The 18,774-nt window shown below is 34.2% G+C and overlaps 1 protein-coding gene across 9 annotated transcripts in view; it reads right to left on the reverse strand.

The window, feature by feature from the left end:
- The window catches only part of LOC128224503 (uncharacterized), a 34,944-nt gene extending 19,927 nt beyond the window's left edge, over positions 1-15,017 (reverse strand). For 8 of the 9 annotated variants that reach the window (XM_052934359.1, XM_052934358.1, XM_052934357.1 and 5 more), the window contains exons 1-4: positions 14,930-15,017; positions 10,343-10,444; positions 2,628-2,729; positions 1,841-1,936 (exon numbers count right to left, since the gene is read on the reverse strand). In XM_052934359.1, coding sequence (XP_052790319.1) covers positions 1,841-1,936; positions 2,628-2,729; positions 10,343-10,440 — 296 coding nt within the window. In that variant the 5' untranslated portion in view covers positions 10,441-10,444; positions 14,930-15,017. The remainder of the gene's footprint in view (positions 1-1,840; positions 1,937-2,627; positions 2,730-10,342; positions 10,445-14,929) is intronic. The other variant, XM_052934360.1, reaches the window with a different exon arrangement.
- Between the last annotated feature and the right edge of the window lie 3,757 nt (positions 15,018-18,774).

Here is an 18,774-nt window from a genome sequence, read left to right on the forward strand (position 1 = left end):
GTTTGTCACCCCTAAATAAAATTTCATCCATCGTTTCCTCATTCCAGTTTGTTGGTTGAATTGTATAGGATGTTACTAATGTGCACACCAAATTTGCTACACATTGTCTCCCTCTGCAACAAAACACTTTGCTTCCTTGATGTCTTAGGTAGCTTTTGCTTGGAGCATGATGTGAAATCTAAAGATTGATTACAAAAAAAAGCTGAATAGAAATGTATTTGAATCAGCATTGTTTGATTCCCAACCATTTTGACTTATCAACTTCAGGGAGAAAAAATTCTTATCCAAATCAAATATTTTGCCTTAAGTCTTTTTTTTCTACAAATATTAGATTTCCAATTCCACATTAAAAATGCAAGCTATTTTAACTGATATGGCATAGAAGTATTAGTAAGACTCATTTATTTATCAAAATGCTACCATAAATATCCTATATGTTTGATAAGTAAGTTATGGAAAAAGTCAGTTTTATTAGGATAAGACTTCATTCACTTAAGATGCTACTGCAATAACTTATATCGCCTCAGAATATGAAATATTAAGGTAATCATTTAACTTCTTTAAGCACAAGTTACAATTCATAATATTTCATAAGTATTTAAAAAAAAAACAGAACAAAAACACCTAAAAACTGTAATCTTCAGATGTGGTGCAAATAAATCTTCAAAATTATTTGGATTTCATCATTTTTAACATGTATATGTTTACTGTTGTTGTTTTCTTTTCTGAGAAAAGTGAAATCACAGCACTATGGCATCATTATTATGACATCATTTTATTGAAATTAACTGAGTTACTACAGTGTTGCATATTTTTATTAATCGAACTTGGCATAGTTTTCAGTGCAACACTGTATGTAACTCAAGTTACGACAGTGTTGCATACATGAAAATAGTCAATTTAAGATATGACTTTTTCAAAAATATTTTTATAACAGATGGAAAACTGTTAAAGCATGTGAAAAATGCAAAAACATCATTTTGTGAAAAAAATGGAGTTACGACACTATTGCGTTGAGCCCTCGATAAGAGACATTTAGTTCGATTAAGAAGGACATTGTAACACGTTTGGACTTTTGGCAACGAATAGCCTCTATATAGTTAGTATGATTTTGTTTCATTTTTGCTTTGTATAAAGGAAGTATATTTACACTTAATCATGGAAGGCTAGTTAAGGCAATTGTTGATGGCTAAGACATCTTCATAGCTTTTTTGTATCTTTAGGTATTTTTGAATGCCATGAAAATACTTTGTGAACCTCTGTTTTTATGATAATTGCATTATTTTGATTTGGGTTATTTCAGATAACCTTTCCGGTACGTGACATTGTGTTATGTTGTGTTCAAAAACGTTATGTTATGCTGACTGATTGATTGTTCAATTGTAAGGAATAAATGTGAACGAATATATTAAAAACGAGGTCCAATTTAGTATATAAAAAGAAGATTCGTCGATAGTTATGTCCAAACTATTTTATTTACTCATACATTGTTAACATCGTGGAAATGTCATATTTTATAATTAACTACAACAAGAAGGGACTCTTAAACACGTATACCATGTTGGTTTAATTGTATAATACGGTATGACATGTTCCCGATGGCAAATATACGTCATACATAAATCATGAATGTTGCGTTTTGATTATTTGAGTAAACGTTAAATAAGGTCATTTAAAACAAGAAAACAAGAACATTATTTGTATTGTTACTAAACTTTATGTGCTTAAACGGTTGTTACAGAATTGTTTGGAGTTGGGATGCCTGATTTCACCAAACTTCACATAAAACACAGTCATGGATTCCAAAATGACTAAGTGCTTCACCTATGATAAAACTTACCCTTCGCTGTCGATCAGTGTGGGTTTACCCTCAATATCTCGCTCAAGAGAATCTGGAGGCGGGACGCTTCGAGGCTCATCCAGAGGTTCCATGGCCCTGCATATAGTAAAAAAATCAAAATCATGAATTAACAAAATGTTAATGGGTAAATACATCAGGTAAGATTGTTAAACAGTTGATTGCAATATATGATTTTTCGGAATTGTGATGTATATTAAACCTTAGCAGTACAATGTTTTCATGGCGGATATGCATGTACAGTAACAATTTTACATAAAGTACAACTGTGCTGGTAAAAAAGTGGCACATATACGTCATACATAGACCGCGAATGTTGTGTTTGCCGATTATTTGAGTAAACGTTGAACAAGGTCATAAACCAAAACCTGGTTTTGACATTCTATCGTCAAGCACGTTTAGTGGACCGATCGGAATACCTTGATATCATTCGTGTGGATATATAAGCATAAACTTATGATATAAATACATGTCGTCCTTAATTGTCTGGTAAAAGTGTACAAAATGAATAATAAATACGTACTTGAAATGCAAAACATAGACTGTGTTTAAAAATCATTGTTTCACTACTTTTGTCTCTGCCTTATGATACATGTACAAGAAAACAAGAACATTATTTGTTGAATACAGTTACTACATTGTATGTCAGTGCTTAAACGGTTGACACAGAACTATTTGGAGTTCAGATGCCTGATTTCACCAAATATTCACATACATCACAATCATGGATTCCAAAAGGACTAGGTGCTTAACCTATAATAAAACTTACCCTTCCGGGCGGGTGTCGCTCAATGCGGGATTACACTCAATATCACGCTCAAGCGAATCTGGAGGCGGAACGCTTCGAGGCTCATCCAGAGGTTCCATGGCCCTGCATATGATAAAACAATCAAAATCATGAATTTAAAACAAAATGTTTATGGGTAAATACATCAGCTAATATTGTTAGCCAGTTAATTGCAATATATGATTTTTTTTGGAATTGTGATGTGTATGAAACCAAAGCAGTACAATGTTGGAATGACGGATATGCATGTACAATATTAATTTTACATAACTTACAACTGTGCTGGTTACACGTAGATTGGTTAATAAATATATAGCTGATGAACTGGCCATGAGGCAACGAACTGAATAAAATTAGTATCATATGTCTATGAAAATATGCAGCCTATGTCTAGGCGATGGTTCCTGCGTATGGGCAAACTATTAACAACAACAATTTTGTCCCAAAACGTCGAGTTATTCTCTATTTTGCAATAATAGGTTTTTTCTATTGGGTATCATCTATATTTCGGTCCCGAAAAAAGTACGCTGGGTAATGTACTGTCCGAATGTTATTTGAACTTAATTCTGAACGTTTAAAGATGATAGAATAAATGGGTCTATGGCTTCTTCTATCCACAACTTTGTCATGTATCGATCTAGAGAGGAAAATTAAAATAGAAGCCGCATCGAAGAATGAATGTGAAAGGATTATAATTCGCATTAAATCAAGAAAGCAGATAAACCCTATTCGCTTTCATCCCACCATTGTTTATCTGCTGTCCCCACACTTCCAATATGGACGATTTGCTATGCCCTTTCAACAATAACTGAAACAGGCGATATTTCTGTGAATGCAAAAGGTCCGGGGATTTATGAAACTGTATGTGTTTTGACAACTAATGCATTACAATCTTGTTTTGGGTCTTCATCATGTAGATTGCCGATGGTCACAAGGCAAGTGGTAATGTCCTTGCCGCCTCATGTTGTATCTTTCGAGGCTTGTAAAAGGCTATCTGAGACAATGCTAGCCGTTTTGAGTTGGTGTCTTATGAAAATGATATACGAATAAATCATTCGAATGATATACGATCGAAGCAACTCTTTAAATAAATACGTTGCAAGGCCTTTTGTTTGAAAGGCTAAAGGTGGATAAGCAGTTACATGTTCCCAAAATGCTGAGCCTTACATGTTTATTAGTCGCTTATTCGTTAATCAAAGAAGAACGTCACGCTGCAATCAATCGCTGTCGTTTTTTAAAAAAAATAAGGACACCTGAGTTATTACTCTGGCGAAGCATTATGTCATACGCAATCAACAAATGTATAGATATCGCAGAATGCTAGTCTCATCTCGTTTACATCCTTGGGAGAGCATATGTGTAGTAAAAAGTGATAAATATAAACAAGTTAGTTTACAGTATAATATTTTTGAATGAGGCCTTTGTTCGAACCTGCGGCGGCTAGGTTCCAACTCAAGTCATATATTACTAAACCACTGCAAAATGTCATAAAAATGTATTTGAAAATAAATAAGAAATCAACTGTTCGTTGTTCCGCAGCTACGAATGTAGTTATAAATGCATACGCTTTGTAGGTCGCTAGCTAATATGATTCATTGTTAGAAATAGCACATATTATTCAGACTCATTGTTTCAATAATTTGCTCGGGACATGCAAAAAACGTATACAAAATATATTTAACATGGTTTCCATGAGCCTTTTGGGGGTTTTGATTTGCTGCGAGGGTTCCAGGTGAAAGTAAATTTGGTCAGTAAGTGATGTGCGAGTGAAAAGACATGAATGAATGTGTGGTTTTTGTTAAATGATTCGGAAACATACAAATGTTTATTGAGTTATATATTTGTTTTATTTTTGCTAATGTAAAATTTGTTTGACAAACGAAACGTGATTTAGCAGATAACATTTTTCCGAAATGGTGAGCCTGTCACGTTTATTAGTCGCCAATTCGATAATCGATATGCTGTTCATTTAGACAGGTTAATGCACCGATTGTATTTATGGGAGATAAAGTTCTCCTGTGTTGGTATTGTTAATATTTAAGAAATAATTTTGATCTTCAAATATAATGGCAGTTGACTGCTTTTTACAAACAATGTGGTAAATGTAGATAAAATAAGTGTACACATGATGAAACCATGCAGTTCTTCGGATGACATTAAAACCATGTCAGAGAGAGTGCCGGATAGAACGTCACGCTGCTATCAATCGCTGCCGTAGTTATTAAATAAGGACACCTTGGTTATTACTCTGGCAAAACATTATGTCATACGCAAACAAGAAACACCGCAATGCGACGAAACCAGGTAATGATTGACAGAAGAACTTCAGCCTGTGTCTGTTTTTTTATTTTTAGTAACAGTGACCTTGACCCTAGGGACCCCAAACGCAATCCCATGAAATGTCTCCATAAACTCTTCCTATAGACCAAGTTTAGTCAAGATATGTCTTCCCTTACTTAAGTTATTCAGTTTCAACCGTTTTTTCTATTTTTAGTCACAGTGACCTTGACCTTGACCCTAGGGACCCCAGTCGCAATCCCATGAAAGGTCTCCATAAACTCTTCCTATAAACCAAGTTTAGTCAAGATATGTCATCGCTAACTAAAGTTATTCAGTTTCAACCGTTTTTCTATTTTTAGTAACAGTGACCTTGACCTTGACCCTAGGAACCCCAAACGTAATCCCGTGAAAGGTCTACATAAACTCTTCCTATAGACCAAGTTTAGTCAAGATATGTCATCCCTAACTAAAGTTATTCAGTTTCAACCGTTTTTCTATTTTGAGTAACAGTGACCTTGATCTTGACCCTAGGGACCCCAAACGGAATCCCATGAAATGTCTCCATAAACTCTTCAGGTACACCAAGTTTAGTCAAGATATGGCATCCCTAACTAAAGTAATTAAGTTTCAACCGTTTTTTTTCTTTTTTTAGTAATAGTGACCTTGACCTTGACCCTAGGGACCCCAAACATAATACCATGAAAGGTCTCCATAAACTCTTCCTATAGACCAAGTTTAGTCAAGATATGTCATCCCTAACTAAAGTTATTCAGTTTCAACCGTTTTTATATTTGTAACAGTGACCTTGACCTTGACCCTAGGGACCCGAAACGCAATCCCATGAAAGGTTTTGGTCAAGATATGTCAACCCTTACTAAAGTTATTCAGTTTCATAGGTGAGTTTGACGCCGCCCGGCCGCCCGCCCGCCCGCCCGAACAACGACGTTCGCCATTCTAATAACCAGGTTTCACTATGTGAAAACCTGGTTAATTAACCTTGTAAAGATATCGCAGAATGCTAGTCTCATCTTTTTCATCTTCGGGAGATCATGTGTCTAGTTAGAAGTAATAAACAAGTTTGTTAAAAGTATTTTAATATTTTTTGAGTGAGGCCTTGGTTTGAACTTGCGCCCGCTAAGTTCCAACCCAAGCTTCTTATAACTAAGCCAATGCAAAATGTTATCAAAATGACATTAATTAAAATATCAACTGTTCGTTGTGCCGCAGCTAGGACTATTTTTATTAAATTTAAAAGCTTTGTAGGTCGCTAGCTAATATGATTCATTGTAAGAAAGATAGCAAAAATTAATCAGATTCATTGTTTTACTAATTTGCGCGTGACATGCAAAATACAACACATATTTAGCATTGTTTCTATGAGCCTGTTTTAGGTTTTGATTGGCTGGCAGCTTCGAGGACTTCGGGTGAAAGTTTTAACTGGTCAGTAAGAGATGTGCGAGTGAAAAGACATGAATGAATGTTTGGTTTTTGTTAAATAAATCGGAAAAAGTACTAATGTTTACTAATATGGAGGCTATTCGTTGCCAAAAGTCCAGACGTGTGTCTGTGTAATTAATGTTTGTTAAATTGATTATTTACCATTGTACATTTTACAAACGCCAACTCATCGGTTGTATGTTTACATTTCACACTGAACATTTCCGTTTTCATTGTGCTGATAGGAGTTATATTCTTGTTGCATCAATTCAACAAAAGATACAGTCGTGTTTATAGAGTTGTTGATAAACACTCGTCATTCTGTTAAATCACATGCCAGTTTTTACGTTGCGGTTTCAAAAAGACAGATTTCAGTTCGTAGTTGTACGAAGTACATTGTATGATGGTGATGGTTGAACATGTTTACGAGATAATTTGAATCCTATTTGTAGATAACTCCGCCTTAACCACGGCCTTAACTCCTCCTTTGATTTCTCAGAAATTTCAACTATCACTCGGCTCCATTAAATTATTTTTGGACACTATGGACGATTGACATTGCGAATCTTTTTAATGGGCATAACAGATCATCTTTATCAAGACACGTTTGACTATGCTTTGATAACTAATAATTTTTAAAAAGTAATGATAAAACTACATAATGAAAAGTAATAATTGTAAAACAAACTGGACCTTAACTAGAATAAAACATTACAGTCCGAAGTGTCACTGAGCAATGTTCTTGTTGTCTGGTCCGTATTGGTCGTGGTTTGAATGTATTGATACCATTTCGTTACTGTAGCGGAAATGAAATCAAAGCCACTTCACGTCGTTCTTTTTGAGATATTTAAGATATTTTTCAGCTTGAAACAATAGTTATATGAAGGACCAGTTAAGTTTAATAGAGTACGGTAGTAACAGTGAATTTATAACAACCATATAGATGCAATTTCATTTATTGCTTATAAACAAAGTTAATAACTGCTTCCTTTAAAAACCACAAGCGGATTTAGAGAGAGGAGGGGGCGCGCACCCGTCGCGCGTCCCCTTCCTAAATCGCCTATGTTTACTTTTGACTTCAATATGGGAGGAAAAAGTAATAGTATACGCACAAAATGCACAATTTTTGACAACAAATTGTTTAAATGTTCTTGATCGGAAACCCCCAATATATATGCAAAAAGCTACAGAAACATGCTCAGTAGCAAAGCGTTTAAACATAAACCCGGTTTAGTGGCAATGGGCAAACGCCAAAGACATAGAACACAAAATCACAAACAAGGAACAGTACAAAACTCTACAAACAGCACAGTGCATAAATACTATATATATATATATATATAAATAATTGGTATGTTTATCAGGAATTGTTAGGTACCGCCTTGGAACGGTCAGTAAAATGTAAATTTACTGGGGGTTTAAACCAGTTTATGTGCACAAACCTCACTCTTATCCCAACAATTCTTAATAAAGATAAAACTCAAAAGGTAAATCTTATCTAAGTATGCATTAACTTGAGGAAACTTATCAATAAAACAAATAATACAAAAAACGAAAAAGTAAACCCCAAGTACTTCAATGAAACCCCCATGCAAATAGTTTATGCCATATACTCTCGATTCTGAAGAGGGGCGCGTGTCAGAAGATTGCGCCCCTAAATTACGCCCCCTCTATCGTCGATTCTGGAACCGTCCCTGAATAGCCCACCCACACACAGCAGTCGGGACTCCAGACTTTTTAGGTGAAGCGGCTCTTGCGCCTTTAAAGAATCGCGCGTTATTTTCTCATATATGGAAAAAGGCTCTCTATATCTCTATTTATTTATCTTCTTGAAATCCCTCACTTGATTGTTAATGCCTATGGTTCAAAGTCAGGGACTAGTCACTCTAAAATGCTGTCTAGGCGTGAACGGCATTTTAGAATGATTATGTCAGGGGCGTACCTGAAGGAAGCATTTTTAAATTTACGCCTGTATACTTGAGTAAGGTTTCTTTATTTAAAGATTTCAATAGTTTATTCTTAATAAATTCAATTGTGCGGGAGCCGGAGAGGTGTCCCTCTTTCAAAAAATTTCAAACAGAAGTTTTTCGCAGATCCATATTTGAGCATTTTGGACGCCAGAAGAAATTGAAATTACGTAAAAATCACAACCTTAGCTTTCAAGTTTAATTATAGATTTTGCTAATACCGATTTATACGCACGGGCGTACTAGCGTATGGCCAGGCACGCCCTGACAGTGGCGGATCCAGTAATTAGTAACTGAGGAGCACAAGGTGGTTGGAGAGCTGTTCTTCCTCAGGACGATCCGCCCATGTGCCACTTATAAATAAAATGAATAAAAAAATGCTTGCTTTGGGGAGATGTTAGAAGAAGGATTATGCTCGTTGCCCGATTGCCTTTATTTAGCCCCTAATATATAATGAAAAGAACTGAGAGTGGCAGACCAAGTCACATTTCAGATGCACCCAACTGCAATTGACTGAATAATATGGTAAAAAAAATTGTGAAATAAAGGGAGAGTGTACGGACTGGGATTTGAACCGTAGGCGAAGATGTTATCTCCCTTTCTTGATTCGACGGAAATAAACGATAGAAAATTCGATTCGTAAGCTCCGCCCATTCACCTTCGTTTTTTTACCGCAACATTTACGATATAAGGTATTGGCGATATCCTTGTATTTCTGAACTTGTCAAGTGTCTTTTGTTAACCTGGACTCGTAGGACTGCGAATGCGAGTTTCGACTGTACGATTGCAGTCTTACATAAATTACATCACATATTGTTAAAGGCAAGTAATACGATCGATGGTTTAGTGAGTTTAAACAGTTAAGATCTGGCAAATATAAACTTTGTCTACTATAATGAAAAGTGTCAAATCAATACGGAAACTCTGACGCATAGAAAAAACAAATATCACGTCTACAATGTAAGATGTATTTAGTTCGATTAAGAAGGACATTGTAGCAATTAACACGTCTGGTATTTCGGCAACGAATAGCCTCCTTATTGATGACTAGACATCTTCAGAGGTTATTTTTGTAACTTATAGTATTTTTGATTGCCATGAAAAGTCTTTGTGGACCTCTGTTTGTTATGATAATTGCATTTTTTTGATTGTTATTCTTTATATGCTGTAATTGTTCTGGGAAATATGTCTGGGTTATTACAGATAACCGTTCCGATACGTGAAATTATGTTACGTTGTGTTCCATAACTTTCTGTTGTATTGCTAATTGATTGTTTTATGGAATAAATGTGAGCATGTATACTAAAAACGAGGTCCAATTTAGTATATGAAAAGAAGATTCGTCGATAGTTCGTCGCTTTAATTATCATGTCTGGAGTATATCTATTTTTACAAGCTAGTTTATTCACTCATACATTGTAAACATTTTGGAAATGTCATATTTCATAATAAACTTCAACAAGAAGGGGCTCTTTAACCCGTATACCATGTCAGTTTAATTGAATGATACGGTATGACATGTTCCCGATGGCAAATATACGTCATACATAGATCATGAATGTTGCGTTTTGATTATTTGAGTAAACGTTAAACGAGGTAAAAAACCAAAAACTGGTTTTGACATTCTATCGTCAAGCACGCTAAGTGGACCGATCTGAATACCTTGATATCATTCGTGTGGATATATACGCATAAAAACTACGATTTTAATACATGTCGTCCTTAATTGTCTGGTAAAAGTGTACAAAATGAATAATAAATACGTACTTATAATGAAAAACATAGAATGTGTTTAAAAATCACTGTTTCACTACCTTTGTCTATGTCTTATGATACATGTACAAGAAAACAAGAACATTATTTGTTGAGTATAGTTACTAAACTATATGTTAGTGCTTAAACGATTGTTATATAATTGTTTGGAGTTGAAATGCATGAGTTCACCAAACATACACATACAACACAATCAAGGATTCCAAAATGACTAGGTGCTTTACCTATGACAAAACTTACCCGTCCGCGCGGCTGTAGCTCAATTCGGGTTTACTCTCAATGTCACGTTCAAGAGAATTTGGAGATCGAGGGTTTCGAGGTTTATCCAGAGGTTCCATGGCCCTGCATATGGTAAAAAATCAATATCATTATTTAAAACATTACACTTATGGATAAATAAATCAGGTAAGAATGTTTGCCAGATTATTGCAATATATGATTTATTTTGGAATTGTGATGTATATGAAACCAAAGCAGTACAATGTTTGAATGACGGATATGCATGTACAATACTAATTTTACATAACTTACAACTGAGCTGGTATACACGTAGATTGGTTATTAAACAGCTGATAAACTGGCCATGAGACAACGAACTGAACAGAATTAGTATCATATGTCTATGAAAATATGCAGCCTATGTCTTGGCGATGGTTCCTGCGTATGGGCAAACTATTAACAACAACAATTTTGTCGTAAAACTTCGAGTTGTTCTCTATTTTGGAATAACAGGTTTTTTCTATTGTGTATCATCTATATTTCGGTCCCGTAAAATGTACGCTGGGTAAAGTACTGTCCGAATGTTATTCGAACTTAATTCTGAACGTTTAAAGATGATAGAATAAATGGGTCTATGGCTTCTTTTATCCACGACTTTGTCATGTATCGATCTAGAGAGGAAAAATAAAATAGAAGCCGTGTCGAGGGATTAATGGGAATGCATTATAACTCACATTAAATAAAAAAAAGACAAACCCTATTCGCTTTCACCCCACCAGTTTTTATCTGTTATGTCCCCACACTTCCAATATTGGCTATTTGCTATGCCCTTACAACAATTACGGATACAGACGATATTTCTGTGAACGCAAAAGGTCCGGGGATTTATGAAACTGTATGTGTTTTGACAACTTATGCATTAAAGACGTTAATTTATTTTGGGTCTTCATTATGTAGATTGTTGATGGTCACAATGTGAGTGATGAAGTTCTTGCCGCCTCATGTTGAATCTTTCTAGGCTTGCAAAATGCTGTATCAGACAATGCTAGCATTTTTTAGTAGGATTCTTATGAAAATGGTAAACGAATGATATACAATTGAGACTCTACTTTTGTAATGCATCGGAATTCTCCAGATCCCTTAAGGGTCTATCCATTTGAACCCTAGCTCATTAAACCAACAATTGTTCAAATGTTATTTCTGTTTTAAAATGTTCCTTCTTAATATAATAATATAATTCTAGATACAATATAACGTTCTCTATGTCTTTACCCAAAACTAACTCTAGCTATATAACCAGTGATTATAATACTTCCTGTCTCCCCTGGACTCTCGGCTCCGGACTCGCTAATACACAAAACGAATGAGTATAGATACTCAAAATATAGGTCAATACTGTTATTAACACAATTCATCATAGAGTATATTTTGGCAGACACATTAACTAACCTACGCACTGTATTCTGTATAAAAATAGCATTTCTTTACACAAATGTTTACAATGAAGTTTCAAAAGTCCTATACTCTAACATTTTACGTTCTTACTAATTGTTCTAAATGGTCACATTCCATTAGATAACCATATGCTGTTGACAATTTATATGCCCAACATGTAAGCTTATTAGTAGTTTATTACCTATTAGTTCTGAATTAACATCGGTACTAATGTGGCCACCACATGTTACATTGAATAATCAATGTTAGTTTAATGAAATAAATTATTATCAATACTTATTGAAAAGGTATAAACAATTTTTTATTTAATTTGGATAAATCGACTGAATGCATAAATCTTCTTGAGTTTGCGAAATCTAGTACAAGTTAGTCACGAAGAGGCATTATGAAATTGATTTATATCATTCCAAATACAAAGACGTAGTTGAAAGAACGCACTATACCTTGCCGTGCAGATGTACATGTAGTTTGTTTGTGACAATCAATTTGAATTATTCTGTTATCCAATTATCCATTGATTGATAAAATAAAAAATTGAAAATGTAAACATTGGTGACTTTCAGTATAAAAAGTGATTTTGTAACACTGGCCGATATAAACACAAGCCAGCAACCCCTGCACTGGTAAAATTTCTTCTGGGCTTGCTCGAATTCTGAATTTTATATAGCAGGGCAATAATTCGGGCATGAGTATCAAAAAGTCTAATTTCGATGATCTTGTAATAATTAAATATATCAAAATATAAAAAAGTGATGATATTGAAAGAAAATTGTAGTCATGAAATTATGAAGCCAAATGTAAAAAAGAAGTGTTTGTACATTAACTACCCAGCATGATTTCTATCATCTTTACCCAAGGGGACCAGATCGCAGTCCTATGAAAGGTATCGATGAACCCAGCTTACGATATTTAGATTCAACCAATTTTTTATTTTTATTAATAATGAACTTGACCTTTAACCAAGGGGCTCTATATGCAATCTCATGACAGGTCCCCATAACACCTTCATACTTAAAAATTTAGTCACAAAATGTCAACTTAAACAGTTTTCTAATTTAGTTACAATGGCCTTGACCCTAAGAACCGGAATCTTGATCAAATGAAAGGTTTCCATAAATTCTTCATACACACAGTTTGGTCACAAAATGTCAACCCTTAATTTAAGTAAGTTTCACATATTTTTCTATTTATAGTTATAGTGGGATTGACCTTAGGGCACCAGCCACAATTGTTTGAAATGTGTCCATAAACCCTATATATATATATATATATAAAGTATGGTCACAATATACAAACCCTACCAAAAATATTCAGTTTCAATTTTTTTTTTCAATAACCTTGACCTTGACCCTAGGGGCCTGAAACGCAATCCAAGAGTCCCCTCATAATACATCATAAGTCTGGTCACAATATATTTCATACATCCATTTCCTACCAACCCATAAACACTGTAGCATGTGAATAGGTAGTTAGTTGATTATAGGCATCTAATGTTACCATATTTCACATATTTGAATTTACACGACAACAGTGAATAAAGAAGACATAAATGATATACTCAAGTGCTGAAAAAGTCAAACAAGTACATAAATGTGGGTTTAACGTGGTTGCATGGCAGTGTAAAGAAGCTCAACTTTTTGTACTTTTCTTAATGGAAAGAAATTAAATGTTCTTGTTCCTTAGAAGTGCAAAGTAGCTTTGTTGAAATGTTCTTGTTCCTAACAAATGCAAAATAGCTTTGTTGACGTGTTCTTGTTGTTGATAAAAGAACAAAATTCCTTTGTTGGAGCGTGCACCAACAAAGAAGCTTTGTTAAAATATTCTTGTTGCTAAAAGTGCAAATTACCTTTGTTGCGCGCACCAACAAAGTAGCTTTGTTGAAATGTTCTTGTTCCTTAAAAAATGCAAAGTAGCTCTGTTGAAGTGTTCTTGTTGTTGCTAAAAGTGCAAAGTACCTTTGTTGCGCGCACCAACAAAGTAGCTTTGTTGAAATGTTCTTGTTCCTTAAAAATGCAACCAACAAAGAACTAATATATTTGATATAGTTGAACATAAGGCAACAACGTCCCTTTGGTTTTGCTCATTTTGGTTGTGTAATCCCCAACTTTGTTATGCAAAGTTTTGTGGAAGTTAACTTCACTTTTCTAGATTTATTTTCGTTTCTTACTTTACATAACATAATAAACATAATTTTTGACCATTTAAATAAATAGCAGTGAAAAAACAAGAACTGAATACTATATATTTATCACCAATGTATGATGTGGTATTTTGTATTTTATTAACTTTTCATATTGATTTGATTACAACAAATGCATACAAAATCTTAATCTTCCTTATATTCATGTATGAATGCTATTTCGTAATATTCACTTCAAATATTTTAAAGGGTATTGATTTCGCTCTAAAATAAGCAGTTTGTTATACTGTGTCATCCATTTATTAACAAGAGAGTATTACTTAATTGTTAAGATATACGATCCAACAATGAGCTTGTGATGATTCAATTAATTGGAGTTTATACCAAAGTCTGATGTCTGATTGATGATTACTATAATAGCAAAATCACCAAAAACAATTTTGTGCTGATGTTCTTAAATGCATTAGGCCCAAAAGACCTGTTTTGATGTTAATGAATTCGTATTTATAGGTTGCAGCCACCTTTTTTTCTAATTCAACATAGTTAAGTATCGGTTACTTCAAGTATGACATGTCTCGTTACAAAATTTAAAGACAAAAACAATTCATATATTGTATAACGAGTAATCTAATGTTAATTCATAACAGCTAACGACACAACCTGTTACTTATACAAGTGGATTTGTGCGTTCAATAGCACTTCTTATGAAGCATTTCAGTTTATTTGTTCAAATATTGCAAATCATCGATACAGGTTTTATTGATATTCTTATGTATTCTCCCATTTTGTTTTTTTTATGGTAAGTGTGTTCCCAAAAGAAACTATTTTGCAACAAATTACCAATTGTTTTCTACAATCTAATAACTCTAGTAAAAACTACTTCCTACAATCTTTTCTAAACCCCCTACAACCATTTATTTAAAAAATCATGTACTTATCAGAAGATGTTTATTTGATATAAATACAATTACATATATTTTTGCCAAACAAATATTTTGATAAAATGTACCTACTTGGGTTAACTGAATACAGTTTTACAAATTCCACCTTCGCATCCTCATTACTGAATTGTTTACGCTATAATAAGAAAATGGAAGGCGGAAGATTAAATTGTCAACGATCTTTATAACGAAACTAACCCGCCTCGTATTGTGACGTTGAACAATACGCTCTGTGAACATAATGTGTCTATTCACAATCTAAAACAACGTATACCAAAATATCGCCATGATTTAATCTGTTCGTTCAATACTTGCATGTGTACGCAGTTAATGAGATTACTGCGCAAATGATGCTGATAATGCTGTTGTTGCTGCTGCTGCTGCTGCTGATGATGATGATGATGATGATGATGATGATGATGATGATGATGATGATGATGATGATGATGCTTATGCCGATAATGGTAATTATGATGATGATTATGACGCTGATGCTTGGGTGTTTGGCTCAATGAATGTACTCATTTTAATGTTTGGTGTAGGAAATCTATATAGAATTTCCGATCTAAATTCAAGTACTTCAAACGTACCTAAAGCTGAAGTTTCATATCTTCGCGTGTATGGTATGTGTCGTTTTGAGTGTAAACAAAAGTTAAATGCTACCTAGTTAAATCAAATGACAATAAATAAATGCTTCATCCCAAGTTTACAAATATTGCAAAGACATGGGATCAAATTTCAAACTGTCGCTGTTGTTATTTCTTTGTATAGAAGAAAGGCTTTGAGCTGTATATGATGAATAGAAAACATATTAAAGATAAAGGTGTTAAAACGAACGAAACTTATTTTGTTAACAATATATTTACACCTCAACTTCCATTCCTTAAATGAAATGCCTTTCGGCAAGTGCGTTCATAAATCGATGAACGCAACATCTTCGGAAATGTTCGGATCGCAATTGCAATTCATCGCATAACAATATACATGTACATGAACTATTGATCTTGTTAGTGTTTGTATTGTGTCAGCAGGTCCCGTAAAATATAAATCAACATTTTAGAAAAAGTTATTATATTTTAAACGTATTATTGCCAAAAGTGTTTTAATTTTACGTTTTAAAGATATTTCAAGTGGTTAATCTTTTTCCGCGTTATTGTGACGTCATTTGAAGAAATGTTTCCGGTTACAGTCGGGTCGTTCTATTTACAGAATGGGTAAGAAAGGTTTACTAAAAGGTTATCCTAAATGAAATGAGGTTTTTTAACGTTCCTTGAATGAAATAATGAACTAATGGTGTAAATATAAGGAATGAATTGCGGGGTTGATGTCATTATCGGGGATATGAACGCAATTGGGCTGGTCAAAGAACGCGTGGAGACCTTCGGACTCCACACACTTAGACCAGCCCAATTGCGTTCATACCCCGATAATGACATCAACCCCGCAATTCATTACTTAAATAAAACTTGATCCATACAAACGTATATCTTACATAATAAGATCGTGTTTAATGCTATTTTCGTTAACCATGCCTGGGTTATCAAAGCTTGGTATGAGACAGTCAATCCTTATTTCTCCTCATGGAGATTATAAGTATCTTCCATAGCCGAGAGTGTAAGATAGGTTCATTCCGACCCGAGCCTATGATGTGTTGCGAAAACGAGGTTTACCGAGTATCCGCAAAACACCGCCCGGTTCCCGAATGTTATTGGAGTGATCGATGGGACCCATATTGGAATTAAGGCTCCTCACGAACATGAAGAAGTGTTTGTGAACAGAAAGGGTGTTCATAGCATAAATGTTCAAGTAGTGTTCGATCCTTTTCACCGTGAAAGCGGTTTATTTGACTTGTTTGAAGGGGGCATGCAAATTGATACTTCTTTTGAGAGATAGTGGATATCCAGCTAAGAGATGGCTGCTAACCCCAAAACCCCAAACCCCAAAGAGAAAGCAATCCCTATTAACGGCGATGATGATTCTGATTACGATGATGATGATGCAGATGATAAATTGGCACAGGGAGTGCAGCAACCTCCAAATGTGGCGGGGAATAGATTCAGGGATCATGTTGCGGCAACATATTTCAGTAATGATTCTTGTTTTTGCTGTTGATGAAAGATCCTAGTTATTTTAAAAGCCTTGCCTTGATTATGTCATTGGCTGCGTCATTGGAATGCAACCACCTTGGTAATTTCTAACACCCTGTAAAATATACAATTTGGTACACACTTTACACAGCAGGTATTAATATCTACTTAAAGGTTCATAACTATTGCTCTTTTATTTCAAAATCATACACTGTCTTATTACACAAAACCAGGTATGTGTGAACTTTGTTTCCTCTGTGGCACTCATGCATACCTTCCTTTAAAAGTTAAAATATACATATATATGAATTTAATCTTTTAAATATTTAAATGTATACTACATTATCTAATGGCTTATATTTTAGCAAACAATCATGGTCAGTTTCTCATCTGTTTATATCCAATCTATGTTTAAACTACAAGAAGTATTGGTCAAAGTATAATGCATATATTTCAATTAAATCCAGTAAGCTTAGTTTAGGAAAGTTGAACCATTATGAAGTCATTGTGTAAATCAGAAATGGTCAAAACATGCTCAAAAAATTTAAGGCCAAATTAAAAGTTTACTTAGACAATTAGTAGTACTAAAGGAGGACTATTTAACACTTATTGACATCAAAATATTTTATTATGAAAACTTTAACAAAATTATACAAATATCACCAACAAATGCCAATTCATTATGAAAATTTAAACAAAATTAAACACAATTTCACCAATAAATGCCACTATGTAGCTTCATTAAAATAACATATTTTGATTAACATCAATGATCAGTTTTAAGTCTTTTTTCCAAAAGCTGGACTTCAAGCTGGAGTTTCCTCTTTTTCAGTGCCATGATTTCCATGCAGGTGCTGGAGTGACTGCAGCCGTTGTTGTTAGTGTTTTTGCTGCTCCTACTTTCAGAATAGTTGACAATGTCACTTGTGGAAATATCCTGTACCGGCTGTAGTGGCTCCTCGTACAGCCTGACATTAAGAAATAAGAAAATATTTACACTCAGAGAAAGCCTTTGGTGTAATAATGTTTGACTTATGTTTGTAATTAAATAAGGTATTTAATGAAATTCATATGTCATAATTATGTATACAATTATTTTTCTTACTCAATGGTATGGTATGCGAAGGCTGGAAAGGTGTCTCCACTGCACTGCAATTCGAACTGAAATCAATTTAAAGCAATTTAAATGTGATATAAGTGTTTTAAATACAATTCATTCAATTCAATTTTAAACAGTCTGTAGATAAAAGAATGGTTTACATGTAGGAAATGAAATACATTTGCATTTGAAGTATAGTGCTGTCCAGCTCACTGCCTAAGCCTACAATGTTGGGTGAATTTTTCCCAACAACTGCCATAACTCTTTCTGTCACCTCAGACAGTATATCAGTAGCTTAAACGTATACATTGTATCAGGTATGAGTGCAGGAAAGAGCTCGAAGTGATCAATGCAACAATTTAAACTCGTAAGTGTTCGCAGTGCACACTTCAGTCGTTTGCGCGAATTTGAAAATTTGGTTTTTCGAATAAAACATTAATAAAAAATTGAACGCCAATATACAATTTTCATAACGCAAATGAACAAAGTCGATGAGTTGTCAAGGTTATAATCGTGTGTTCTTTTCAGGCGTATGTGTATGTGCGCATTTGCTAAATAAGTTTTTCAAAGATTGAAAAAATATAACCATAATATGAAACAAGAGCTGTCACAGTATGTGACGAATGCCCCAAAATGTGACATTGACCTACGAACAAGGTCAGTACATGAAAAGTTGATCTTGCCTTTATGTGTCAAATACATATGGCAAGTTATTTTAAATTTCCTCTGAA

The sequence above is a fragment of the Mya arenaria genome, chromosome 17 (assembly GCF_026914265.1).
Source record: "Mya arenaria isolate MELC-2E11 chromosome 17, ASM2691426v1".
Classification (NCBI taxonomy): Eukaryota; Metazoa; Mollusca; class Bivalvia; order Myida; family Myidae; genus Mya; species Mya arenaria.